Below are 27556 nucleotides of genomic sequence, written 5' to 3' on the forward strand. Positions count from 1 at the left end.
TCAAGAAAAACACCTTTGACCACAAGGCCATAAAGCAGTGGTCGGCACGCAAGGTCCTGGACGCCCTATGGAAGAAGGAGAGGGTGGACCCTGTCGGGTGGTTCCCCGAGCAGACTGTCAAACTCATTTGGCAAAATGTCTCATCACCAAAGCTTTCACACAAGCACCAAGACATAGCTTGGTTGGCGATGAGAAGGGCCCTATCCGTCAGATCCTTCATGCACAGCTGGGGTTTCAGAGACACGGCATTGCCCCTGGGTCGGATGTGGTGCGGACGAGACTGTCATCCATCTCCTTCGGGATTGCCCCTTTGCAAGGCAGGTCTGGAAGGAGATGCAGTGGTTGCTGTCAAGGTTCATCCCAAGCAGCTCCGTAACACAGGATTCTGTGCTCTGCGGATTGTTCCCAGGGACGCACACCGAGACAGACGTCATCTGCTGCTGGAGAGCCATCAACTCGGTGAAAGACTCACTTTGGTCTTCCCGAAACTTGATGGTCTTCCAGAGCAAGGAGATGTCCATGGCTGAGTGTTGCAGACTGGCTCAATCCAAGGTCCAGGAGTACCTGCTGAGGGACGCACTAAAGTTTGGTGCAGTCGCCGCAAAGGAACGATGGGGAAGAGCCACAGTTTAAGGCCCTTCCGCCACAGTAAACCCAGGGGATGGAATCAGACCCCCCCCCTCAGGTGGTACTTGTTAATCTGCTTGTATACATAGAGCACCATGTACTGAAAAACACTTGTGTTGTGCCATGTATAATGAAAGTTTCTGCACTGTTTAGTAACTTGTAAAGAAATGTAAATGTACTCTCATCCGTTCCGTGTACTGCTTTCATCTGCATAGTGCTACACATAACGTGATTTGTGATCAGTATTGAAATGTATCCTGGAATGTAATGTAAACCTGTTCTTATCTGCTCCATGTAATACTCTTATTTGCACAGTACTATATGTAACGTGATTTATGGATTGTACTAAACTGTACCTTGAAATGAAATGCACGCTAGTGCATTGTATGGAACTGCTGTCAGCATCCAAACAAATTGTATGGAATTGCTGGCCGCAAGGTACTGAACTATTTTCCAATGTATTGTGAAAATTTGAAATGAATAAAGTATATTTTAAAAAAAAGGTTATGCTTAAACTGTATAAAACACTGGTTAGGCCGTAGCTGGAGTACTGTGTGCAGTTCTGGTCACCACATTACAGGAAAGATGTGATTGCACTGGAAAGGGTGCAGAGGAGATTTACAAAAATGTTGCCTGGACTGGAGAATTTTGGCTATGAGGAAAGATTGGAGATACTGGGTCTGTTTTCTTTGGAACAGAGGAAGTTCAGGGGAGACCTGATTGAAGTGTATAAAATTATGAGGGGTCTGGATAGAGTGGATAAGAAGGACCTGTTTCCCTTGGCAGAAGGGGTCCACAACCAAGGGACATAGATTTAAAGTAATTGGGGGAGGTTTAGAGGAGATATGAGGGGAAATTTCTTCACCCAGTGGTGGTCTGGAACTCATTGCCTGAAAGGGTGGTAGAGGCAGAAACCCTCACCATATTTAAAAAATAATTGGACGTGCACTTAATATGTCGTAATCTACAGGGCTATGGACCACGAGCTGGAAAGTGGGATTAGGCCGGAGAGCTCTTGTTCAGCTGGCGCAGACACGATGGGCTAAAATGGCCTCCTTCCGTGCTGTAAATTTCTATGATTCTATGATAACTAAATGGGGTCAGTGCTGGCAGCGGAACGCATCCTGCACATTGTGCGCGACAGGGAGGCATGTAGGAGAAAGCAGCGCCAGCTCCAACGGCAGGAGAGGCAGAGGGCAAGGGATGCAGCACACATGGCTGAGGAACATGCAGAGGACCATGGAGATGGCGACAGAGCTGAACCCAAAGAGGTGCCCCAGGAAGGCCTGCCGACAGGAGGGGGGTCAGGTACGCAGACGCCCCGTACCACATAGTGGGCGAGATGGACAGGAGGCAGCATGCACAGGAGGCCGATGCTTGCCAGCTGCAGGGGGTGAGGATCAACAAGAGCAGGAGGGAGAAGGCAATGAGGCAGTTGTCAGAGGAAGACATGGGGGCAGAAGGCCCTATCGTCAAAGGGGGTACAGACAGCAGTTCTCATACATGGACTTGACTGATGACCATTGTCTCCGGAGACTGTGATTCCGCAAGGACATCCTGACGGAGCAGTGCAATCTCCTGCAGCCTCACACAAGGATGAGGACAGCTTTGACCGTCGCATCCAAGGTCACCATAGCACTCAATTTCTATGCGACTAGATAGAAACATAGAAAATAGGTGCAGAATTCGGCCCTTCGAGCCTGCACCACCATTCAATATGATCATGACTGATGATGCACTTCAGTACCCCATTCCTGCTTTCTCTCCATACGCCGTAAGGGCCACATCTAACTCTCTTTTGAATATATCTAACGAACTGGCCTCAACAAATTTTTGTGGTAGGGAATTCCACAGGTTCACAACTCTGAGTGAAGAAGTTTCTCCTCATCTCGGTCCTAAATGGCCTACTCCTTTATCCTTATCATCTTTTCAAGCTGGAACCGCAGACATCTCCAATATCTCCCAGTTCACTGCACAAAGCTCCATCTGTCAGGTGACAGATGCTCTGTACAAGGGAAGGATGGACTACATATCCTTTCCTATGAGCAGGGAGAAGCAATTGGACCAGCAGACTGGATTCGTGAGGATGGCGGACTTCTCCACGGTTCGGGGTGCCATAGACTGCACCCACGTCACACTGAGGGCGCTACAGAACAATCCCAAGATCTTTCATAACCACAAGGGATTCCACTCCCTCAATGTCCAGCGGGTATGCGACCATAACCGCAAAATCATAGCAATTGATGCCGTTATCCTGGCAGCAGCCACGGTGCTTTCGTCCTGCACAAAACCGGATTTCTTTGCTAGGCCAAACCAAGATTGCGGCTGGCTCCTTGGAGACAAGGGCTACCCACTCTGCACTTGGGGCTGCTGTCTCCCCTTCGTAACCCCGGGACTGCGTCACAGCATGACTCTCATTCAGCCAGCAGGTGCATCATTGAACAGACCATCAGCAGAGGTTCCGTTGCCTGGACTGCTCAGGAGTGTTGCAGTACTCCAGAGAGGGTCTCGCTATTCTTAGTCGTCTACTGCATGCTTCACAACTGGCAATCATAAGGGCACAACCGTTGGAGGATGAGCCAGCAATACCACCTGAGGAGGAGGCACAGGAGCAGGAGGAGGCACAGGAGGAGGCGCAGGAGCAGGAGGAGGCGCAGGAGCAGGAGGAGGCGCAGGAGCAGGAGGAGGCGCAGGAGCAGGAGGAGGCGCAGGAGCAGGAGGAGGCGCAGGAGCAGGAGCAGGAGGAGGCGCAGGAGCAGGAGGAGGCGCAGGAGCAGGAGGAGGCGCAGGAGCAGGAGGAGGCGCAGGAGCAGGAGGAGGCGCAGGAGCAGGCGCAGGAGCAGGAGCAGGAGGAGGCACAGGAGGCGGCGCAGGAGCAGGAGGCGGCGCAGGAGCAGGAGGAGGCGCAGGAGCAGGAGGAGGCGCAGGAGCAGGAGGAGGCGCAGGAGCAGGAGGAGGCGCAGGAGCAGGAGGAGGCGCAGGAGCAGGAGGAGGCGCAGGAGCAGGAGGAGGCGCAGGAGCAGGAGGAGGCGCAGGAGCAGGAGGAGGCGCAGGAGCAGGAGGAGGCGCAGGAGCAGGAGGAGGCGCAGGAGCAGGAGGAGGAGGAGGCGCAGGAGCAGGAGGAGGCACAGGAGCAGGCGCAGGAGCAGGAGGAGGCACAGGAGGCGGCGCAGGAGCAGGAGGAGGCGGCCATGCTGAAGGCGGTGTCGCCATCCAGACCCTGCAAGGGAAGTGCTAAACCCTCTCATTGCTGCTCGTTTCCGCTAACTTCATGCGCACTTTACCCTCCATCTGTGCATTTCCATTGGCACGTCAATGAACTCTTTCACACATCATTGCCCACAGTAAAATGAGACCCCTGCACAGATATTGACACAAAATAAAGATTTATTACACCAGAAATAATGGATGCGCAAAACATACACATTATCAGTTCTCACCCTTGTGCATCTCCTTATAACCCCTCTTGAGCATACCTATTCTCGAACTATGCCGCAGTGTCTCCCCTGCATCATGACTCTGGGAAGGCTATTGTGTTTCAGGTGTAGAAGCTACAGATGGGCCTTCTTGGACGCCCTCGACCAGCTCTGGCCCTGGGAGGACCAGCTGCAGACTGGGCTGTATCCTCCTCGACGCCTTCAGTCGGAATTGGTTGGGGCAATATGGCAGCAATGGCGGAGTGGCAGGTCTCGGCTCAGGACTGCTTTGATTCTGAGGGACCACATTAGGATCTTGGTCCGAGGAGCCCGTGCCTCTCCCCCGGCTCATCATCCCCCACCAGTCTGCTGGAGTACAGGTCGGTGGGGTGACACGACACTGGAAGGTCTCCGATGGACCCAGCCATGATGGCAGCAGTCAGATCTCGCGTGGCATCCAGCTGAGACTGTACGAGAGCAGACACAGTCACGATGCCACCAGAGATGACAACAGTAAGATGCTCCGTGGCCTGTTACTGAGAGTGCATGAGAGCATTCTGAGCTTCCAGAGCAGCAGCCATCCTCACCAAAGCAGCACTCAAGCTGCTCATTCCCTTGTGCCTGTGCTGTAATGGCAGCTGCTACATTGCCCATGGATCTGCACGGTCACTCTGGGAGTCCACCATCTTCCGCACACTGTCAATGATGGGCTCCATGATGTGCGCAGAGCTGTCCACAATGTGGGAGGCAGACTCTTCTATGCTCCTGACCACTTGTGACAGGCTCTCGGGCACCCTTGCCATCAACATCTGCGAATGCATGGTCTCCACCCTTCTTTCATAAGCACCAACATCGATGGGCTTGTTCGAGTCCTCTGCAGCAGAACACACGTGCGAACTCTTCCCCCCGGAGAGGTGTCACCCAAGGTTGCCTTTGCCATTCACCATGCTGCAGCCCGCGAGGCCCTGGTGCATCACCCAGTGCAGGCGCCTTTGCTAAATCAAACATTCCCGACCGCGTACTCCCAGTATCTGAGCTGGTGCGTGTGAGTGTAGGAAACAGCGACGTGGTGCTGGCAGCACCGTCCCCCTCTTCCTCATCGGACATGCCAGCAATATCTGCAATGGACTCAAGGGTCTCGTCCTGACTCTGGCTCACAGTCGCCTCAAGGGTCTCGGTCGCACATAGAAATATAGAAAATAGGTGCAGGAGTAGGCCATTACACCCTTCGAACCTGCACCACCATTCAATATGATCATGGCTGATCATGCAACTTCAGTACCCCATTCCTGCATTCTCTCCATACCCTTTGATCCCTTTAACCATAAGGGCCACATCTAACTCCCTTTTGAATATATCTAACGAACTGGCCCCAACAACTTTCTGTGGTAGAAAACTCCAAAGATTCACAATTCTCTGAGTGAAGAAGTTTCTCCTCAACTTGGTCCTAAATGGCTTATCCCTTATCCTTCGACTGTGACCCCTGGTTCTGGACTTCCCCAACATCGGGAACATTCTTTCTGCATCTAACCTGTCCAATCCCGTCAGAATTTTATATGTTTCTCTGAGGTCCCCTCTCATTCTTCAAAATTCCAGTGAATATAAGCCTAGTCGATCCAGTCTTTCTTCATAGGTCAGTCCTGCCATCCCGGGAATCAGTTTGGTGAACCTTTGCTGCACTCCCTCAATAGCAAGAATGTCCTTCCTCAGATTAGGAGATCAAAACTGTACACGATATTCAAGGTGTGGCCTCACCAAGGCCCTGTACAACTGCAGTAAGACCTCCCCTGCTCCTATACTCAAATCCTCTCACTATGAAGGCCGACATGCCATTTGCCTTCTTCACCGCCTGCTGTACCCGTATGCCAACTTTCAATGACTGATGTACCATGACACCCAGTACTCGTTGCACTTCCCCTTTTCCTAATCTCTGTCACCATTCAGATAATATTCTGCCTCCCTGTTTTTGCCACCAAAGTGGATAACCTCACATTTATCTACATTATACTGCATCTGCCATGCATTTGCCCACTCACCTAACCTGTCCAAGTCACCCTGCAGCCTCTTAGCATCCTTCTCACAGCTCACACTGCCACCCAGCTTAGTGTCATCTGCAAACTTGGAGATATTACGTTCAATTCCTTCATCCAAATCATTAATGTATAATATAAATAGCTGGGGTCCCAGCACTGAACCTTGCGGTACCCCACTAGTCACTGCCTGCCATTCTGAAAAGGACCCATTTATTCTTACTCTTTGCTTCCTGTCTGCCAACCAGTTCTCTATCCACGTCAATACATTACCTCCAATACCATGTGCTTTAATTTTGCACACTAATCTTTTGTGTGGGACCTTGTCAAAAGCCTTTTGAAAGTCTAAATACACATCCACTGGTCCTCCCTAGGTACTCTACTAGTTACATCCTCAAAAAATTCTAGAAGATTTGTCAAGCATGATTTCCCTTTCATAAATTCATGCTGATTGGGACCGATCCGGTCACTGCTTTCACGTCTTTTAATAATTGATTCCAACATTTTCCCCACTACCGATGTCAGGCTAACCGGTCTATAATTCCCTGTTTTCTCTCTCCCTCCTTTTTTCAAAAAGTGGAGTTACATTAGCTACCCGCCAATCCATAGGAACTGATTCAGAGTCTATAGAATGTTGGAAAGCGACCACCAATGCATCCACTATTTCTAGGGCCACTTCCTCAAGTACTCTGGGATGCAAACTATCAGGCCCTGGGGATCTATCGGCCTCCAATCCCATCAATTTCCTGACTAATAAGGATTTCCTTCAGTTCCTCCTTCTCGCTAGACCCTTGGTCCCCTAGTATTTCCGGAAGGTTCCTTAGTGAAGACAGAACCGAAGTATTTGTTCAATTGGTCTGCCATTTCTTTGTTCCCCATTATAAATTCACCAGATTCTGACTGCAAGGGACCTACATTTGTCTTCACTAATTGTTTTCTCTTCACATACCCATAGAAGCTTTTGCAGTCAGTTTTTATGTTCCCAGCAAGCTTACTCTTATACTCGGATTGCCCCCCTCCTAATTAAACCCTTTGTCCTCCGCTGCTGAATTCTAAGTTTCTCCCAGTCCTCAGGTTTGCTGCTTTTTCTGGCCAATTTATATGCTTCTTCCTTGGATTTAACACTATCCCTAATTTCGCTTGTTAGCCGCAGTTGAGCCACCTTCCCTGTTTTATTTTTTCTCCAGGCAGGGATGTACAATTGTTGAAGTTCATCCATGTGATCTTTAAATGTCTGCCATTGCCTATCCACTGCCAACCCTTTAAGTATCATCCACCAGTCTATCCTAACCAATTCACTTCTCATACCATTGAAGTTACCTTTCTTTAAGTTCAGGACCCTAGTCTCTGAATTAACTGTGTCACTCTCCATCTTAATGAAGAATTCTACCATATTATGGTCACTCTTCCCCAAGGGGCCTCGCACAACAAGATTGCCAATTAATCCTCTCTCATTATACAAGACCCAATCTAGGATGGCCTGCTCTCGAGTTGGTTCCTCGACATATTGCTCTAGAAAACCATCCCTTATACACTCCAGGAAATCCTCCTCCACCGTATTGCTAACAGTTTGGTTAGCCCAATCGAAATGTAGATTAAAGTCACCCATGATAACTGCTGTACCTTTATTGCACGTATCCCTAATTTCCTATTTGATGCCATCCCCAACTTCACTACTACTGTTTGGTGGACTGTACACAACTCCCATTAGCGTTTTCTGCCCTTTGGTGTTCCGCAGCTCTACCCATACAGATTCCACATCATCCAAGCTAATGTCCTTCCTTGTTATTGCGTTAATCTCTTTTTTCACCAGCAACGTTACCCCACCTCATTTTCCTTTCCGTCTATACTTCTTGAATATTGAATACACCTGGATGTTGAGTTCCCAGCCTTGGTCACCCTGGAGCCATGTCTCCGTCATGCCAATTACATCATATCCGTTAATAGCTATTCATCCACCTTATTACGAATGCTCCTCACATTGAGGCACAGAGCCTTCAGGCTTGTTTTTTTAACACTCTTTGTCCTTTTAGAATTATGTTGTAATGTGGCCCCTTTTTGATTTTTGCCTTTGGTTTCTCTGCCCTCTACTTTTACTTTACTTCTTTCTACCTTTTGCTTCTGCCTCCATGCACAGATTCCCACCCCCCTACCATAGTAGTTTAAACCCTTCCCAACAGCACTAGCAAATACTCCCCCCAGGACATTGGTTCCAGTCCTGCCCAGGTGCAGACTATTTGGTTTTTACTAGTCCCACCTCCCCCAGAACCAGTTCCAATGTAACGGGAATTTGAATCCCTCCCTCTTGCACTATTCCTCAAGCCACGTATTCACCTTAACTATCCTGCTATTTCTACTCTGACGAGCACGTGGCACTGGTAGCAATCCTGAGATTACTACCTTTGAAGTCCTACTTTTAAAATTTAACTCCTAGCTCCCTAAATTCAGCTTGTAGGACCTCATCCCATTTTTTACCTATATCGTTGGTACCTATATGCACCACGACAACTGGCTGTTCACCCTTCCCCTCCAAAATGACCTGCAGTCACTCCAAGACATCCTTGACCCTTGCACCAGTGAGGCAACATACCATCCTGGAGTCTCGATTGCGGCTGCAGAAATGCGTATCTATTCCCCTTAAAATAGAATTCCCTACCACTATAGCTTTCCCACTCTTTTTCCTGCTCTCCTGTGCAGCAAAGCCATCCATGGTGCCATGAACTTGGCTACTTTCCCCTGATGAGTCACCCTACCCCTTTCCCCCGCCAACAGTATCCAAAACGGTATATCTGTTTTGGAGGTAGACGACTGCAAGGGACCCCTGCAATATCTTCCTTCCACTGCTCTGCCTGATGGTCACCCATTCCCTATCTGCCTGAGTAATCTTTACCTGCGGTGTGACCAATTCACTAAACGTGCTATTCACAACATTCCCCAGCATTGCGGATGCTCCAGAGTGAGTCCATGCGCAGCTCCAGTGCTGCAATGCGGTCTGTCAGGAGCTGCAGCTGGACACACTTCCTGCACACACAGCAGTCAGTGACACTCCCACATAGCACAGGAGGAGCATGACATGGGTCCGAGTTCTCCTGCCATGACTTAGCCCTTAACTTAACTTAATTTGGCAACACTACCTACTGATAAGGAAAGAAAAAGAAAAAGATTAAATACTCACCAATCCACCAGCCAATCACTTACCCACTTGGCTGTGACATCACACTTTGATTTCTTTTTACTTCTTTGTTTTACCTTCGGCCTCTGCACCAGCTAACCGCTCCCAGTCGCTGCCACCGTCCTTTATCCTCAGGCGCTACGCCTCTCGCGAGGCTGGCCCCTCGGACTGCCGCCGTTCTTAGTCGCTGCCGCCATCCTTTATCCTCCTGCGCCACTCCTCTCACGATGCTGGCCCCTCGGGGTCTCATCTGCAATCATAAATGACACAAAGGGTCCTGTCAGGGTGAGGTGGTGCATTGCACCATGAAGCAAGTAACTAGCACACAAGCATAATCAATTGCCTGGTGGGCGCTTGGACTTACAGGGAGAGATGGCATTAAACAAAGGCCTTCACTTACCCATTCTGCCCCCAGCAGGTTCCACAGTGTTATATATGTGGACTTGTATTTACTTTGTACAGCCACCGGAGGGCTCATTCCCCGGAGTCCCAAGGGATCCTATAATCCTTTGGGAGCACAGGTATTTAAGAAGGCTTCACAGGTTGAGAGGCACTCTGGAGATCTGCAATAAAAGACTAAGGTCACACTTTACTTTGAGCTCACGGTGTTCAGTCTGACTCTTTCTCCATACACAACAACTGGCGACGAGATACAGATAGCGAACCCAAAGATGCAGAGAACAGTGGGCATCCTGGAGAAATTCTCGGAGGGAGATGATTGGGAAACTTTTGTGGTGCGACTTGACCAATACTTTGTGGCCAACGAGCTAGATGGAGAAGAGAGTGCTGCCAAACGTAGAGTGATCCTCCTCACCGTCTGTGGGGTCCCAACATATGGCTTCATGAAGAATCTGCTCACTCCAGCGAAACCCACGGAGAAATCATACGACGATTTGTGCACACTGGTCCGAGAGCATTTGAACCCAAAGGAAAACGTTCTGATGGCGAGATACTGGTTCTACACCTACAAAAGGTCTGAAGGCCAGGAAATGATGAGCTATGTCGCCGAGCTGAGGCGCTTGGACATCGGCCCAGTTCCAGCGTATCTTTCCCAGCCAGCTCTTGCCGAGCAGCATGGGACCATCGCCCGGTACCACTCAGAGTGGTAGCTTGTGCAACGCTCCATCGTAGGAGACCTTTATGGTAGCACTGCCGATTACAGGAATCAGTTCTTTAGTGTAAGTTCTTAGTCTCGTGCGAACTGGGGTTAAGACTGGCCTTGAGGCCTTGTTGCAACACAACCTTTCAAAAGTCTTTTTGTCCATGATGGACTGTCTCGCACCAGTGTCCAGCTCCATTGAAACCGGGAGTCCATTTAGTTCAACATTTAGCATTATCGGGGGACAATTCATGGTGAATGTGTGCACCCCATGTACCTCTGCCTCCTCTATGAGGCTCTGGTTCATAGTGATCCTCCGTGGATCTGTCCTCCTCTGCAATGTGGTGGTTTGCAGGTTTAGCAGGCTTAGCAGCTTGCCTGCACACTCGTTCGAGGTGTCCCATTGTTCCACAGCCCTTGCAAATGTATCCTTTGAATTGTTATAAATGGAAATGCTGATCACCCTCGCAGTGCCAACAAGGTGTTAATGGCCTTGCATTCATCACCCTTGCTGATGGACTCAGACATCTGCAGGTATGTGTGACCTGCCCTGTATGTTACAATTCAAAAACAACATCACTTTGTTCACAGTACTTGAGCAGCACTTGTGTGCTGAGTGATTTGCTTAGTATTGTCACTGGCGGCAATGAACGCCTGGGCTATTGCTATGGCCTTACTCAAGGTTGGGGTCTCTACAGTCAAAAGCTTGCGAAGTATGGTTTTGTGGCCAATGCAAAGTACAAAAAGTCTCTGCGAATTTGAAGGACATTTGGAGCACATGCTCAATGTCCTGCTGACGATACTTTGTGTGCTCAGATCTTAAACAAATCTCCTTCCCTGTTCGAACCAGGCATCGGGAAATTCCAAGGAGCAAAAGTGCAGATCCATCTAATTCCAGGAGACCCATCCATCACAAGGCGAGAGCAGTACCGTACATGATGAGAGAAAGGGTAGAGATTGAGCTAGACCGACTGCAACGATAGGGCATCATTTCCCCGATCGAGTTCAACGAGTGGGTCAGTCCTATTGTCCCAGTCCTCAAGGGAGACAGCACAGTCAGAATCTGTGTTGATTACAAAGTAACTATCAATTGTTTCTCCCTGCAGGACCAACACCCACTACCAAAAGCCGACGACCTCTTTGCAACGCTGGCAGGAGGAAAGACGTTCACGAAGTTGGATCTGACTTCAGCCTACATGACGCAGGAACTGGAGGAATTATCGAAGGCCCTCACCTGCATCAACATGCACAAAGGTTTTTTTTTAAAAACATGCCCATTTGGAATACGATCAGCGATGGCGATATTCCAGAGAAACATGGAAAGTTCACTGAAGTCGGTCCCGCACACCGTGGTTTTCCAAGACGACATCTTGGTCACAGGTCGGAACACAGTCGAGCACCTGCAGGAGGTTCTTAGTCGATTCAACCGCGTAGGGCTCAGGTTAAAACGCTCAAAGTGCGTTTTCCTGGCGCCTGAAGTGGAGTTCCTGGGAAGGAGGATTGCGGCGGATGACATCAAGCCCACCAACGCGAAGACGGAGGCAATCGAGAATGCACCGAGGCCACAGAACGTGACGGAGCTGCGGTCATTTCTGGGACTCTTGAACTACTTTGGTAACTTCTTACCGGGTCTCAGCACACTGCTAGAACCACTCTTTGTCTTACTATGAAAAGGGGGCGAATGGGTTTGGGGCAAAAGCCAAGAAAATGTCTCAGTAGGCCATTTGACCCCTCGAGCCTGCTCTGCCATTCAAAAAGATCATGGCTGATCTGATCATGGACTCAGCTCCACTTCCCTGCCCATTCCCCATAATCCTTTACTCCCTTATCGCTCAAAAATCTGTTTATCTCTCCCTTAAATATATTCAATGACCCAGCCTCCACAGCTCTCTGGGGCAGAGAATTCCATAGATTTGCAACCCTCCGAGAGAAAAAATTTCTCATCTGTTTTAAATGGGCGGCCGCTTATTCTGAGACTATGCCCCCTAGTTTTACTTTCCCCTATGTGGAAATATCCTCTCTGCATCCACCTTGTCGAGCTCCCTCATTATCTTATATGTTTCAATTAGATCACCTCTCATTCTTCTGAACTCTCATGTGTATAGGCCCAACCTACTCAACCCATCTTCATAAGTCAACCCCCTCATCTCCGGAATCAACCTAATGAACCTTCTCTGAACAGTCTCCAATGCAAGTATATCCTTCCTTAAATACGGAGACCAAAACTGTACGCAGTATTCCAGGTATGGCATCACCAAAACCCTGTACAGTTGTAGCAGGACTTCTCTGCTTTTATACTCTATTCCCCCTTGCAATAAAGGCCAACATTCCATTTGCCTTCCTTATTACTTGCTGTACCTGCATACTAACTTTTTGTGTTTCATGCACAAGGATCCCTCGGTCCCTCTGTACTGCAGCACTTTGCATTTTTTCTCCATTTAAATTATAATTTGCTTTTCTATTATTTCTGCCAAAGTGGCTAACCTCACATTTTCCCATATTATACTCCATCTGTCAAATTTTTGCCCACTCACTTAGCCTGTCTATATCCCATTGCAGATTATTTGTGTCCTCCTTACAATTTGCCTTCCCACCTCTCTTTGTATCAGAAACATAGCTACATTACTGAGATGGCTCTATTAGTTAAGTTATCTCCCACATAGAAACAGATATCACATGGATTGATAGCGCTAATCCGTTAACGTACTCACCTTCTATAACTCGAGATGTCTTCAAATTGCAGAAACTCATTCAGCTCCCTTTTGAAGGCCTTCGGTGAATTCACATTCACTGCATGTACTAGTTCCAGAGATCAGAGACTCTTATAAGAAACGAAATACTTCCTGGTACCTGTACTAACTTGATGGTTTAATATAGAAACATAGAAAATAGATGCAGGAGTAGGCTATTCGGCCCTTCGAGCCTGCACCACCATTCAATAAGATCATGGCTGATCGTTCCTTTCCTGCTTTTTCTCCATACCCCTTGATCCCCTTAGCCGTTGTAGCTCTACTGGTGCCCCAGCGTCTTCCCCTGCTCGGTCAAATAACATATCCATTTGGGCAGAATCCAAACCTTCAGTGCTTTTAAGACCTCAGTCATACTTAAAGTCCATGCTTTTTCAAAGGAAAAACCCCCAGCTCGCTAAACCTGTCCTGATAATTAAGGGTCCTTAAAAGAGGTATCAAACAATTGGCCCTCCTCTGAACCTTTTCCAGGCCCTTGATATCCTCCACCATGTAAGGGGACTAAAACTGGATTCAGCATTCTAGATAGGCTGGACCAAGTCATTGTATAAGATTGTACTTCTAGTTTTATATTTAATTGCCCTAGCTGTATAACCAAATATTACATTTGCTTCTGCAACTGTAGGTTATAGTTCATGAATAATTGAGGTCCAAGACACCTTCAATCATTCATGAACTGCAACACCCCAGATTCATCTGCCACTCAACAGCATCGAGCGAGTCACCCTATTTTGGTGTATTCATCCTTGGAATTGTCCCTACCCAAATGCATCATGTTACACTTGTCTATATTGAAAGACATCTGTCAGACATTGACCCAGTCCTCCATTCAAGTCAAGATCTAACTGTAAACTATTTTATTCACCCAAGGTCCTAACTTCTGCACATATCTTCATGGCGTTGTCAGAATAGGTGCAATGGAGACAGAAACTGTGAGAATGGAAGAGAGTCCTTAGAGGAAGCAGGGTGGGAGGAAGTGTAATCAAGGTAGCTGTGGGAATCAGTGGGCTTATAGAAGATATTGGTTGACAGCCTATCCCCAGAAATGTACCATGTGAAGGCGAGGGTGGGGTGGAAATTGGAAGCAAAGAGAATCAAATTCTGCAGTTCGGGATGAGAGCAGGAAGCAGCACCGATACTGTCATCAATGTCGCGGAAAAAGAGGTGACGGAGGGGACCTGAATAGGACTGGAACAAAGAATATTCCATGAATTCCATGAAAATGCTGACATAGCAAGGACTCATACGGGTTCCCATCGTGACACCTTTTATTTGGAGGAAGTGTGTGGAGTCAAAGGAGAAGTTATTCAATGTAAGAATAAGTTCAACCAGGCAGAGGGTGGTGGTGAATGGGGAGTGGTTGGGCCAATTTGCACATTAATAATGGAGAGTGTCGTTCATACAACATCACTTTTTCAGCAAATTCTGGCCCATTATAGATTCTAGCTTTTGTTTTTCAGTGACAATGTAATCACTGAAACTTTTAACTTATTATTGCAACACTATTTGATATTAAATAATATCCTGCAAGTCTGTGTTGTCCAATAGAAATAGTGGACTAGCCACAGGCTACACCTGACACACAATACAGGTAAATATACTTTGTGTATATTTCATCAAACTATAGAATCTTACAGCATAGAAGGATGCCTTTTGGCCTGCCATGTCTGTATTGCCTCTTTGAAACAGCTGTCCAATTTAGTTCTGCACACCAGCCTTTTCCCACAAAATCCTACAAATTAGTCCTCTTCAAGTGCATGTCCCATTGCCCTTTGAAAGCCCTCATGAAATCTGCTTTCACCATCCGTTTAGGCTGTGTTCCAGATCTTAACCATCTGTATGAAATTCTTATTCCCCCTCTAGTCCTTTTGCCAAATATTTTAAATCAGTGACCTCTAGTTATCGACCCAATTGCCACAGGCAAGTTTCTCCCTACTTGCTCCTCCTAATTTTGATTACCTATTAGGTCCCCTCCCTTAATCTTCTCTGCCCCGAGAACAATCTCAGTTTCTCCAATCTCTCCACTTAACTGAACTCCATTATCCTTGGTATCATCCTGGTGAACCTCGTCTGCATCCTCTCCAAGGGCTTGACATCCTTCCCAAAGTGTGATGCCTCGAAATTTTTTTTGAAGTAGTTGTGAGATAGGCCAGCATTTATTGCCCATCCCGAGTTGCCCTTGAGAAGGTGGTGGTGAGCTGCCTTCTTGAACCACTGCAGTCCTTGTGGCAAAGGTACTCCCATAGTGCTGTTAGGTAGGGAGTTCCAGGATTTTGACCCTGCAATGAAGGAACAGCAATATATTTCCAAGTCAGAATGGTGTGTAACTTGGGAGGGAAACTTGCAGGTGATGGTGCTCCCATGCGCCTGCTGCCCTTGTCCTGGTAGAGGTCGCGGGTTTGGGAGGCGGTGCTAAAGAAGCCTTGGCGAGTTGCTGCACAACACTCCAGCTGAGGCCTAACCAGTGGTTTGTAATGGTTTATCATGCCCCTATTTATAAAAGGTAAGTATCCCATATGCTTTCTTAAATGCCGTATCAAATTGCCCCAGCTTCAAAGACTTGAGCGTATGCATTCCAGGTCTCTCTGTTCTTGCAACCCTTAAAAATAATGCCATTTAGATTTTACTGTCTCTCCATTTTCCAAAATTCATCACTTCACACTTATCTACATGAACCAGTCTGTCTATGTCCTCCTGAAGCCGGATACTATCCTCATTATTTACTATGTTGCCAAGTTTTGTATCATCCGCAAACTTTGAAATTGTATTCCCTATACATCTGTAAATTAAAAGAAAAGCAATGGTCCTAATACCAATCAAAAAACTCATACATTCGGTTTTTTGTCTTACCAGTTCACCAACAAACACACAAAAAGTTAAAGTACACACGCATACACCATACAAATATGGATACTGACATCATATGCTGAATGACAGTATCTATTACTCATTTTAATTTACTTGTCAAAAATGTAATTAATCACAGCTTGCTTCCCAGTCACAGGTGGCAAGTGACTATTGCCTAATATATTGGTCAACATTAGTAAATTAGTACTATTGAATATAACTAAAATACTTCAAACCTCTAAAAATTGATGCTTCTAACACTACTGCCATATTAAACATGGTTTTTTAGAAAGATCAAGAATGATCATGATTTACAATCTGCAGTGGGCTCAATGCTAAGTGCAATGCATGTTGTAGCTTTGAACCATGCAGAGCAGAAAGGTCCCTGGTCTGTTGGAAGTTAACACAACATTTCATTTCACTGGCTTCAGGCTTGGGAATAATCCCTGCAGATGCTGGATCAGGCCAGTTCAGCTCAATGTTCATGACCCCCATTCCAAATAATATTCACTCTCGAGGCTCACCCACGAAGAACTGGAGGAGGTACTAAAGGATTGTCAGCATTTGTGGAACTGTACCCAAGTATGAATGACCACCTTTTGCATTTTCTGCATATGCAATAAATCTGCAGGCTGTGAGGCACGCTGACCAAAAAGCAACCCAACAAGGAAGAGTTAATCACCCGTAACTCTTTAAAAAAAAATCATAGTCACACTAAAATGACCCAATTATATTCTAAACAAATAAAGTTTTGGGCACTAGGGCAACTTTCCATTCACCTATTTTAATTCATTCATTCTACCTCATTTTAAGGACTCCTGCCATGGTTTCTTCCATGACCCCAAACCATCCTCTCTGCCGTGTATTTCTGGAGACCTCACTGATCCTCCTACCCACTGCTCCGCCCCCTCAAGGTCTCCCATCCTAACAGTCTCAACGTTGTATTTCACTACCATTTCTGATGCTCCTGATGTTCATTTAAGCCTCCTTCTACCATTGTTTTGGAGCGCAATGCATGCAGTCTTTACTCTACATATGTGCATTCGTTCCAAACCATAACTTAACCACTCAGTGCTCATTTTTGTCCATCAGAGAGAGGTTTGGCATTCAAGGATGCAGGAAATAAGACAATTATGTTAGAACAAAAATTAACAGAACACGAAGGATTTAGGAAAGAGCAAAAGGAAGTAACGAATAGAAGTAAATTCAGAAAAAAAATCCAGCATTTAAAAATTAATGGAAAAAGTAGTGACGGGAAAGAAAAGCAAAAAACATAGAAAAGACAGAACCAAAAAAGTAGCAAAATACAGTCGTACACTGAATAGAAGTCTGCATTTACACTGTCAAAACAAAGTGGCTTTGGATGCACAAAGGTACAAAAGTGGCAGTATAACTTTGAACACGAATACAAAAGCAAAATATTGCGGATGCTGGAAATCTGAAATACAAGCAGAAAATGCTGGAAATATTCAGGTCAGGCAGCATCTGTGGAGAAATGACCATCGACGAAAGGTCATCAGCCTGAAACATTAACTCTGTTTCTCTCTCCACAGATGCTGCCTGACCTGCTGAATATTTCCAGCACTTTGTTTTTATTTCAGTATAACTTTGAAGTTTGGAGACACTCAGCAACACTAAAAACAGTGGGAGACCCCTTTCACGATTCTGCCTCACAATTTGGATTGGGCACCAATTGGTGTATGACTTCAGACCATAACTGCAGTATGTTTCTTTTCTTCATTAGTTATCACTTCAGTAATCCAGATCCCAGACTAATAGCGAACAATGTCACAAATATGACAATTGATAAATAGCATGCATCAATAATGCTTGTGCTCCATGAAATAACTCTTCAGTTTACAGAGTTAGGATGGAGTACTGCTGTTTTAAATAATCATTAAATATGCTAATAAATGATTCTCATCTATAAAATGCCATTTGAAGCTTTTAATAATTTTATTGCAAGGTAGAATTTGTTATACGTTTTACAAATAAAATATGTTTGCAATATGATTTTATTGCATGATAGAACTTTGTAAAAAATATCACAAGGGTCATACACTAATAACCATACATTTGTTGAAGAAACAAATTCTTCCATAAATTTACTATAGAATTTAATCACGTGGAGAAACAAACCTGCTTCCATGAGTTCAGAAAATAAAAAAATAAAGATTTTAATCTTTATCTTTTCATATGAACTAAATTTAAATCAGAAATATTCAGATGATGCTTCAAGATAATATCTGAGAAATAGGCAATTTTCAGACAAATTCAAGGAAAAATACGAAATAAAATGTTAAACTTTGCCTGCCCCAAACATTAAGACTCCTGAAAATATTTTTATGGTATTATCAAAGCCTGGTTGCACAATTGGTGTATACAACTAGAAATACCTGTTAAGTTTTAGACAAAATATTCAGCGAAGCTCTATAAGAAATTCAATTTTGCCAAAAAGCTTAGAATCATGAAAGGAGCAACAGACTGGAGCATCTGTTTCTCCAGATTAAGAGCTTTACCAGGATAAGAAATGTTTGTCCAAATGTACAAGTTTAGGAATCACATGTCATAGCATGACGTTTCAGTTTACGAAGCATGTTTGTTCTGTGCTGTGGTTGCAATGCACAGAGTATAACACAATCACAGAGAGGAATAAATTCCATAGAAGTCTACAGAAATGCTGTTTATACTCTGGAACATTGTATTTTGGTGGAGCCCACTTGGCTAAATACTGAGATCCATTACTACTTTGCATCACATCACACAAATTCATAAGAATGTCTAGTGCTTAGTCCAGCAAAAGTACATTAAGAATTTATAATATTTTGTAGTGCTTGAGTTTATGCAAATTGAACATGTAAGTAAATGGAAAACAAGAAATCAAATCTTTGAAGACGACCCTACATCAACTGAAAATGTTAAGGACTGTATTAACATGTCTGTCTTGTGCACTACCTGTTATTTATGACATCATAGCTAAACTAAAATTAGCTATTTTAACAGATTCTGCAACAACGTAACCGGATACATGAAAGTCAAATTTATACTGTATAGTTAAGCTGAAAATAAAAATACATAATAGTGAATTTCTATGCTCAAAGTGAGGAAAAGTCTTAACTGTGTTATCAATCAGTTCCAAGTCATGTGCAGTATGGGCTGAATGCAGTCAGCTACAATGCACCTCAACACTGTACCCCCACCTTCCATACCAACCATCCTGGTGGTCTCTCCAAGAAAAACGGCCAATTTAGTGCTACCTATATTGTGTTGTGGCCAGTTTTATTCAACGCACAAAGAACTGGGTCAAATCTACCCAAATTCATTTCACACAGAAACTGCGCTACCCAGTTCCCTCAAGAATACTTTTTAGGGAAAAAAATTAGGATGGCAATAACCAGAAAGCTTTCTGTCTATTCAGATACACTATTCCATCCAAACAGAAAGATGTTATTAATGAAAATTATTACGGAAAATACTAAAATCAAACTGCAATAAAAAGTTATTTATTGGTCTGTTTTAGAAATTTAAAAAAATAAAAAGCTAAAAACCATAATGCTTCAAAAATTAAAACATTAGATGAAACCATCTTTTGCACCACTTTACAAATTTATTAAAAGTCCAGTAGTACAAATAATCCAGGCTGCAGATTGTCAAAAAAAAACAAACTCAACTGAAATCCAGGTTTAAAAGACACGTCCCAAACATGTCTGAAAAAAATAAATCACAGAAACATTTATTGGCAATTGATTGCTTGTCCATAAAGCACATTTATTCACTTTTATCTTCATCTGAACTAGGAGCTGAATCACAGTTTGAGTGCTTCTCTTTGTCATGGTTCCGATCTTTTACTCTGCTGTTTGACTTCTTAATCTTGTCATCGTGTTCACACACTCTGCTTCGAGATGCAGATTTTTCTTCAGACTTTTTGCTTTTACTACTCCCCCTTTTTCGCTTTAAACTGGGACTACTACTTTGTTCCTTTTCCTTATTCCTGCCCTCATCCTCTTTCAGACTCTCGGAGCTGCTGCTATGATCCCTTCCCTGGCTTTTAGTATGGCTTTTCAGTTTTTCATTCTCCCTGTTGTGTACTTTTTTCCCATTTGAACTTTGATTTTCAGCAACCTTTAACTCCTTCTCCTTATTGTGATTATCTTCTGAACTTTTAGGTTTTTCTTCCTTCTTTGAATCTTCGTACCTATATTTTTCAGCGCTTCTTGTGTCTCTGCTCCTTGACCGTCCTCTTTTTTTTCCCTGTTCTTTATCTCTGTTCCTTTGCCCTTCTTTGCTCTTACTTCTATCCCTTTCCTTGCTTTTGGATTTTGCTCTTTTTTCTTGATCTTTACTTTTGACATGTTCCTCGTCATTACCAATGGATTTAGTCCAGTTTTCGCTGCGTTTTTGTTCCCTGTCTCTGCTACTTGAGTTTGCATGTTTTTCTCTCTCTTTACTTTTCTCTTTTTCCCTATCCTTACTTCTAGATTTTGCTCGCCTTCCTCTTTCTTTACTTCTGCTCTGTTGCCGATCTTTGCTTCTAGATTTGTCCCTTTTCCCTTTATCTTTGTTTTTACTATGTTCTCGATCTCGGCTTCTAGATTTTGATTTGGCCCTTTTTTCTCGCTCTCTACTTTTACTTCGTTCTCGACTTTTAGATTTTGATTTGGCCCGTTTTTCTCGCTCTCTACTTTTACTCCGTTCTCGACTTTTAGATTTTGATTTGGCCCGTTTTTCTCGCTCTCGACTTTTACTCCGCTCGCGATCTCTACTTCTGGATTTTGACTTGGCTTGTTTTAACCTCTCTCGACTTTTACTCCGTTCTCGATCCCTACTACTTGATTTTTCCTGTTTGCCCCTCTCCTTACTGTTACTCTGTTCTCGATCACGAGTTCTGGATTTTGACTTGGCCCGTTTCTCTCTCTCCTTACTGTTACTCTGTTCTCGATCACGACTTCTAGATTCCGACTTGGCCAGTTTCTCTCTCTCCTTACTGTTACTCTGTTCTCGATCACGAGTTCTGGATTCCGACTTGGCCAGTTTCTCTCTCTCCTTACTGATGCTCTTTTCTCGATCACGACTTCTAGATTCCGACTTGGCCAGTTTCTCTCTCTCCTTACTGATGCTCTTTTCTCGATCACGACTTCTAGATTCCGACTTGGCCAGTTTCTCTCTCTCCTTACTGGTACTCTTTTCTCGATCATGAGTTCTAGATTTTGACTTGGCCTGTTTTCCTCTCTCTTTACTTCTACTCTGCTCTCGACTTCTGGATTTTTCATGTTTTCCCCGCTCTTTACTTTTGTTTTGTTCTCTCTCTCTACTTGATTTTGCATGTTTATCCTTCTCTTTCCCTTTTGCATGCTCCCTATCCTTGCTTCTTGACTTTGCCCTCTTTTCTTTGCTTGCTTTCTGCTCTCTGTCCTTGCTTCTGGTTTTGGCGAGTTTTTCCTTATCTTTGCTTCTGCTTTGATTTCTTTCTTTGCTTCTTGATTTATTTCTCTTTTTAGATTTGTTTTTTTCATGCTTGTCATCTTTCTCTGTTTTCTTCTGTTCTCTTTCTTTACTTCTAGATCGATGACACCTTCCAGTCTCTCGGTCTGTTTTCTTATCTCTCTCACGGCTCCTTTTTGGACTATCCAAGATGACCGGTTTGTAGTCTGCAGCCATTCTCTCTCTCCCTCTGCCTGGGCTTCTATTGTTGTGGTTTTCTTTCTTTTCATTCACTTCACCCCTTTAAACAGCAGTTGAAAAAAAAACAGGAATTAGCAACCACCAAACAAAAATAATTTTTGAATTTGCACTGCATTTGCAAGAACATTTACTTCATTTTATTACCTGCTGAATTGGCAATTAAAAAAAAAAACACATGGATGCCAGTGTTACATATTCCTACAAAATGTATTTTTAAAAGGAAAAGAGACCAGTAACATTTGCTATTCCTTACAGCTGGGACCTATCAACTGCTCAGATTGTCTCAATGGGTTTGACTATTTGACGAGTGCAAGCAATTCCTGAGAGTTACGGTGATGGAAAATAAATAGAAGACAAGACTGTGTGGAATAAGTTACATCATGTATTCAGTAAACTTGTATGAACAAAAATTCTCGAAGGAAACCAATGCATGTCATGGGGAAAAACCAACATAATCACATTTGTCGATGAACTGAAATTGTCTTCTATTCCTTTTGATGCACATCTTTTTGGTAACTGCTCCAGAACTCTTTCCCACATCACAAAATAAGGTCTGAGTATTTCTTTTTACAAATTGAGAAATGTACTTACATGTTCACCATCACGTATTGCAATTTATTTAGCATCTTTGACAACACCTCCTAAACCCACAACCTCTATCATCCAGAAGGACAAGGGCAGCAGGTGCATGGGAACACCACCATCAAGTTCCCCTCCAAGTTGCTGGTGGGTATAGTCTATAGGCCCCCTAACAGTAGCCACACTGTTGGATGGAGTATAAAATCAAGAAATAATGGAGCCTTGTAAAAAAGGAACGGCAATAATCCTGGGCGATTTTAACCTCAATTTTGATTGGACAAAGCAAATTGACCAAGGTAGCCTTGAGGAAGAGTTCATAGAGTGTATCTGGGATCGTTTTCTTGAACAGTATGTTGCGGAACCAACCAGGGCACAGGTCTGGTACTGGTACTGTGTAATGAGACAGGTTTAATAAATGATCTCCTAGTAAAGGATCCTCTAGGAATGAGTGACCATAACATGGTTGAATTTCAAATTCAGTTGGAGGGTGAGAAAGTTGGATCACAAACTAGTGTTCTAAGCTTAAATAAAGGAGACTACAAAGGTATGAGGGCAGATTGTCTAAAGTGGACTGGGAAAACAGACTAAAGTATGGGACAGTTGATGAGGAGTGGCATATATTTAAGGAGATATTTCATCACTCACAACAAAAATATATCCCAATGAGAAGGAAAGACTGTAAGAGAAGGGATAACCATCCGTGGCTAACTAAGGAAATAAGGGATGGTATCAAATTGAAAACAAGGGCATACAATGTGGCCAAGACTAGTGGAAGGCCACAGGATTGGGAAACTTTTAAAAGCCAGCAAAGAACGACTACAAAATTATAGAGGGGGAAGATAGGTTATGAAAGTAAACCAGCACGAAATAAAAAAGATAGTATGAGTTTCTACAGATGCATAAAAAAAAAGAGTGGCGAAAGTAAATGTTGGTCCCCTAGAGGATGAGACTGGGGCATTAATAATAGAGAACAGGGAAATGACAGAGACGTTGAACAAATATTTTGTATCAGTCTTCATGGTAGAAGACTCTAAAAACATCCCAACAATGGATAATCAAGGGGCTATATCACTAAAGTAGTAGTACACGGCAAAATAATGGAACTAAAGGCGGACAAATCCCACGGACCTGCTGGCTTACATCCCAGGGTCTAAAAAGAAGTGACTGCAGAGATAGTGGATGCATTGGTTGTAATCTACCAAAATTCCCTGTATTCTGGGGCGGTCCCAGCGGATTGGAAAACCACAAATGTAATGCCCCTATTTAAAAAAGGAGGCAGACAAAAAGCAGGAATCTATAGACCAGTTAGCCTAACATCTGTCGTTGGAAACATGCTGGAGTCCATTATTGAGGAAACAGTAGCGGGTCATTTGGAAAAGCATAATGCAATCAAGCAGAGCCAGCATGGTTTTATGAAAGGGAAATCATGTTTGACAAATTTGCTGGAGTTCTTTGCAGATGTAATGAGCAGGGTGGATAAGGGCTAAACAGTGGATATGGTGTATTTGCATTTCCAGAAGGCATTCGATAAGGTGCCACATAAGAGGTTACTGCACAAGATAAAAGTTCACAGGGTTGGGCGTAATATTTTAGCATGGATAGAGGATTGGCTAACCAACAGAAAACAGAGTTGGGATAAATGAGTCATTTTCCAGTTGGCAAACAGTAACTAGTCGGGTGCCGCAGGGATCAGTACTGAGGCCTCAACTATTTACAATCTATATTAATGACTTGGATGAAGGAACTGAGTGTAATGTAGCCAAGTTTACTGATGGGTGGGAAAGCAAATTATGAGGAGGACACAAAAAATCTGCAAAGGGATATTGGCAGGCTAAGTTAATGGGCAAAAATTTGGCAGCTGGAGTATAATGTGGGAAAATGTGAGGTTATCCACTTTGGCAGAAAAAAAATAGAAAAGCAAATTATAATTTAAATGGAGAAAAATTGCAAAGTGCTGCAGTACAGAGGGACCTGGGAGGTCCTTGTGCATGAAACACAAAAAGTTAGTATGCAGTTACAGCAAGTAATCAGGTTGGCCGTTATTGCAAGGGGGATAGTGTTGTGTATCTGTGAAGCATGTACTCCCATGTTCCGCCACCAGGGAACGCATCCCCTGAAGTCCCAAGGGGATGCGCTCCTTGCCTGACATACTGGTCAGTGATAACAGGTTATGTTTCACCAGTGCCAAATTTAAAGAATTCATGACCCGCAATGGGATCAAACATGTCACCATGGCCCTGTTTAAACCAGCCTCCAATGGGCAGACAGAGCGGGCAGTACAAACAATCAAACAGAGCCTCAAACAAGTCACAAAAGGCTCACTCCAAACCCGCCTGTCCCGAGTACTGCTCAGCTACCACACGAGACCCCACTCACTCACAGGGGTGCCCCCGGCTGAGCTACTCGTGAAAAGGACACTTAAAACCAGACTCTCGCTGGTTCACCCCAACCTGCATGATTAGGTAGAGAGCAGGCGGCAGCAACAAAATCTAAACGATGGTCGCGCCACTGTGTCACGGGAAATTGATCTGAATGACCCTGTGTATCTGCTAAACTATGGACGTGGTCCCAAGTGGGCATGGTGATAGCTAAAGAAAGGAGTAGGGTGTTTGTAGTCAAACTACACAATGGGGACAAATTTGCAGAAAGCACCTGGACCAAATGAGGCTGCGGTTCATAGACTACCCTGAACAACCCACAGCAGACACCACCTTTTGAGAGCCCACAATACACACCCAAAGGATCTCTGAAGTCCCAAGGGATCCCAGCATCCCTTGGGAGCACTGTATATAAGCCGGCCCCCTAAGGCCTGTTCCTCACTCTGGAGTGTCTTAATAAAGACTGAGGTAATTGTTACTTTAACCTCCCTGTGTGCAGTCGCATCTGTGTTAGGAACACAATAGATAGAGTATAAAAGCAGAGAAGTTCTGCTACAACTGTATTGGTGAGGCCACACCTAAAGTAGTGCATACAGCTTTGGTCTCGTATGTAAGGAAGGATATACTTGCACTGAGAAGGTTCATTCGGTTGATTCCGGAGATGAGGGGGGTTGACTTATGAAGATAGGTTGAGCCTATACACACTGGAGATCAGAAGAATGAGGTGATCTTATCGAAACATATAAGATAATGAGGAGGCTCGACAAGATTGCCTTAGAGAGGATATTTCCACTCATAGGGGAAACTAAAACTAGGGGACATAGTCTCAGAATAAGGGGACCGCCCAATTAAAAATGAGATGAGGAGGAATTTCTTCTCTGAGGGTTGTAAATCTATGGAATTCTCTGCCCCAGAGAGCTGTGGAGGCTGGGTCATTGAATATATTTAAGGCGGAGAGAGAGACAGATTTTTGAGCGATAAGGGAATAAAGGGTTATGGGAGCGGGCAGGGAAGTGGAGCTGAGTCCATGATCAGATCAGCCATGATCTTAAATGGTGAAGCAGGCTTGAAGTACCAAATGGCCTACTCCTGCTCCTATTTCTGATGTTCTTAAGTTACACACCTTCCTGACTTGGAAATATATCACGTTCCTTCATTGTCGCTGGGTCAAAATCCTGGAACTCCTCTATAACAGCACTGTAGGAGTACCTGCACCTCATGGACTGCAGCGGTTCAAGGTGGCAGTTCATCACTACCTTCGCAATTGGGGATGGGCAATAAATGCTGGCCTTGTTTGCGATGCCCACATCCCGTAAATTAATAATTTTTTAAAAACTGTATAAAAATTAAGGGACTTAAAAATACACCAATACATACGTGAAAGCTAAATCTAATAATTTGCTTTAAACATCTACATGTCTCAATTCCAGTTTAAAACGCCAAGGGAGAAAAATGTAGTACCTTTACCCCAGCATTTGGGCTAACGAGGCGCTGATGCAGCAGCGCCGGGGCGAGGCGAATCCAGCGGTGAACGGCAAATCTGGCCCCATTACGCTGCCAGTACAAGGTACCGCTGCCAGGGTCTTCAACGTCAAGCAGATCGTGACATAAGTGAGCGTGCAACACTCACTGGCCGACTGATCTAGAACATTCATTGCCTCACTGTCGCCTCAATCAGACAGGACAGGGAGAGCTGGCGTGCAGCTCCAGCGACGTTGCTTAAAGGCATCAAGATTAATCACTCCCAGCTGTCAGGGCAGGTTAGTTTCAGTGGTTTGTCGTCAGTTTCACCCATTAGAGTAGTTCCTATGAGTAATTTCAAGCTTCCTTTTGTATCAGCCATCTTCTGGCAACTACAAAATAGCTACATTTATACTACAAAGTAGCTCCATTTATTGTTCAAAGATTCAAACTGCGACACTTGGCAATGTTAATGGGGGCTGTCGTGGCATACCACCTCGCCCTCCAGGATCTATGGCGGCGGGAGCATAGGCAACGTGAAATATGGGAACATGTGCGCAGAGAGATGTGGAGGGACATCAGGAGGCTTTAACCTCAAAACAGACCTCCACCCTCATACCAGGGTGACTTAAACCCCAGATCCCTTTTGCTCACCACATCCTCATTGTACCATTCCTGTGTCATGCTATATCACAGCGTTGTCCTGGGCGCAAGGATAAAAGGACAGTGACCACAAAATATTGCAAACTTCATTAATAAATTTATGCATACACATATCACATTCATTCTAATAATTAATGACTCTTGTGCCTGTCATAGTTGAACATCTGTCATTGTGTGCTAGGTGTGAGGTGTGGATGTGAGTGTTGCTAGGTAGAGATTGTTGGGGGGTGAGTGATGGGGGCGTGGTGCTTTGGACAGTGTGTGAAGACTGGTACAGATGGTAGTATGTAGCATTTATTGAAGCATCCAATCACTCTGACCACCCGACTGATGTGGATCTGCCATGAGCACACCTTCTTCAGTTCTCCGGCTCCTTCTCCTTGTTGTGTTTCTCCTCACTGAGGCAGGGACACAGCCAGCAATGCTGAGACTGAGGTGCTGCAGTATCAATGAACCTCCCCGTTAAGTACGGGAAAAAGCCTATGACAATGATGAGTTGTGATTAGACTGTACTCGATATTGGTCCACCCTTTAAGTGTAACGTCAATGAACTCGGCCTTCTCGACTTGAATTAGCACTCGAATAATTTCTTTGAGAAGTGAGAATGAATTTTGCGCGTAGTCTAAAGCATAATCTCAAACTTTTCTAGTGATACTGCCCATTCTTGGGCTATAAGGATACAAGGGATTTTTAACCTTACTTGTTTAACAGAATAATGGTTCTACTAGATAATTTCAAAATATTTGTAATTAGCACTCTTACAAGCACATCATAATGAAAATATAAAGCTACATTGATTATCGGGAGTAAACTTAATTATCTATACAACAACAATTTGTATTTATATAGCGCTTT

The 27556-nt window shown here is 44.5% G+C and overlaps 1 protein-coding gene across 3 annotated transcripts in view; it reads right to left on the reverse strand.

Annotated features, from left to right (window-relative positions):
* Positions 1-18129: 18129 nt before the first annotated feature.
* ppig (peptidylprolyl isomerase G (cyclophilin G)) overlaps positions 18130-27556 on the reverse strand; it is an 82361-nt gene continuing 72934 nt past the window's right edge. For all 3 annotated transcript variants that reach the window (XM_070875701.1, XM_070875703.1, XM_070875702.1), the window contains one exon: positions 18130-21660. In XM_070875701.1, the coding sequence (XP_070731802.1) occupies positions 19707-21660 (1954 nt within the window). In that variant the 3' untranslated portion in view covers positions 18130-19706. The remainder of the gene's footprint in view (positions 21661-27556) is intronic.

The sequence above is a fragment of the Pristiophorus japonicus genome, chromosome 3 (assembly GCF_044704955.1).
Source record: "Pristiophorus japonicus isolate sPriJap1 chromosome 3, sPriJap1.hap1, whole genome shotgun sequence".
Lineage (NCBI taxonomy): Eukaryota > Metazoa > Chordata > Chondrichthyes > Pristiophoridae > Pristiophorus > Pristiophorus japonicus.